Raw genomic sequence first — 980 nt, 5'->3', positions numbered from 1 at the left:
ACAGTTAAAACGAAACAATTCATTCGTTTTTAAAACTGATGATTTTGACAAACGTATTATTTTTACTCCCATCTCATGACAGCGATGTAATCATTAGCCTAGTTTCGTTTTGCTTTAATTACTGTCAGAGAAAAGGCGAACTATCCACAGATATGGCCCATTTCTTCTAAACTGGCGATATAATAGGGTTAAGTATTCATATACAATAAAGATTGCTCACGTCATTTCGTGTAGTTATTCTCGTTTATGATGAATAATAACGTAATCGCGCGGTATCACAAGGCCTGTAAAACATAAACTTATAAATCAACGATAATAAAATAACCACTCATCTTCATTGCTGGTCCAACATGGGGTGCGTGTGATAAAGGCAGTGCTCTCCTTAAGAAATCGTATTCAGAAACAAAGGGAAATAAGTACACGACATTTACCACCAAAGGAAATGGTTGAAATGTTAAATCCGTTTTCGGTAAATATGTTTTTTACTAATGCTATTAAAGCGTTAAGAGGAATATTCTTTGTTTTTGGTTGTCCTTCAGGAAACTTCACCGGATGTTAATTTCATTCAACTATGAGTAATATAACATGGGGTAATATTAATATGAAAGATAGTCATTTCATAAACTATAATTTTCCAACATCTAATTCCATACAAGTTATATTCCAAATCATGGAGCACAACCAAAGGTGCAGAGCTGTGAAGTGCTGGAGCGTAATAAGCAGGAAGCCAGGAGACACGGTCCGTGCTTCACATATTAGCGATGACCTTATGAACAACGTCTACAAGGTCAGGTAGATTGGGATCTTGTAGTACCATTCGCACCATTTCTTCCAGGTCCGGAACGTCAGCTAAACAAGTCGGTGACTTGTTCAGGTCTCCATCTATGGTACAGAGGTATTCATAAATGTTTATATATTTGCATATTGTGTAACAACATGCAAAGTGCAACTACATATTTAACCACAAGGAAAAAAAAGCT

The 980-nt window shown here is 36.0% G+C and overlaps 1 protein-coding gene across 2 annotated transcripts in view; it reads right to left on the bottom strand.

Moving 5' to 3' along the window:
* Window positions 1–611: 611 nt before the first annotated feature.
* LOC119592055 overlaps window positions 612–980 on the bottom strand; it is a 5,186-nt gene continuing 4,817 nt past the window's right edge. For both annotated transcript variants that reach the window (XM_037940856.1, XM_037940857.1), the window contains exon 4: window positions 612–882. In XM_037940856.1, coding sequence (XP_037796784.1) covers window positions 749–882 — 134 coding nt within the window. In that variant the 3' untranslated portion in view covers window positions 612–748. The remainder of the gene's footprint in view (window positions 883–980) is intronic.

The sequence above is a fragment of the Penaeus monodon genome, chromosome 29 (assembly GCF_015228065.2).
Source record: "Penaeus monodon isolate SGIC_2016 chromosome 29, NSTDA_Pmon_1, whole genome shotgun sequence".
NCBI lineage: Eukaryota > Metazoa > Arthropoda > Malacostraca > Decapoda > Penaeidae > Penaeus > Penaeus monodon.
This window is presented reverse-complemented; position numbering and strand designations above follow the sequence as displayed.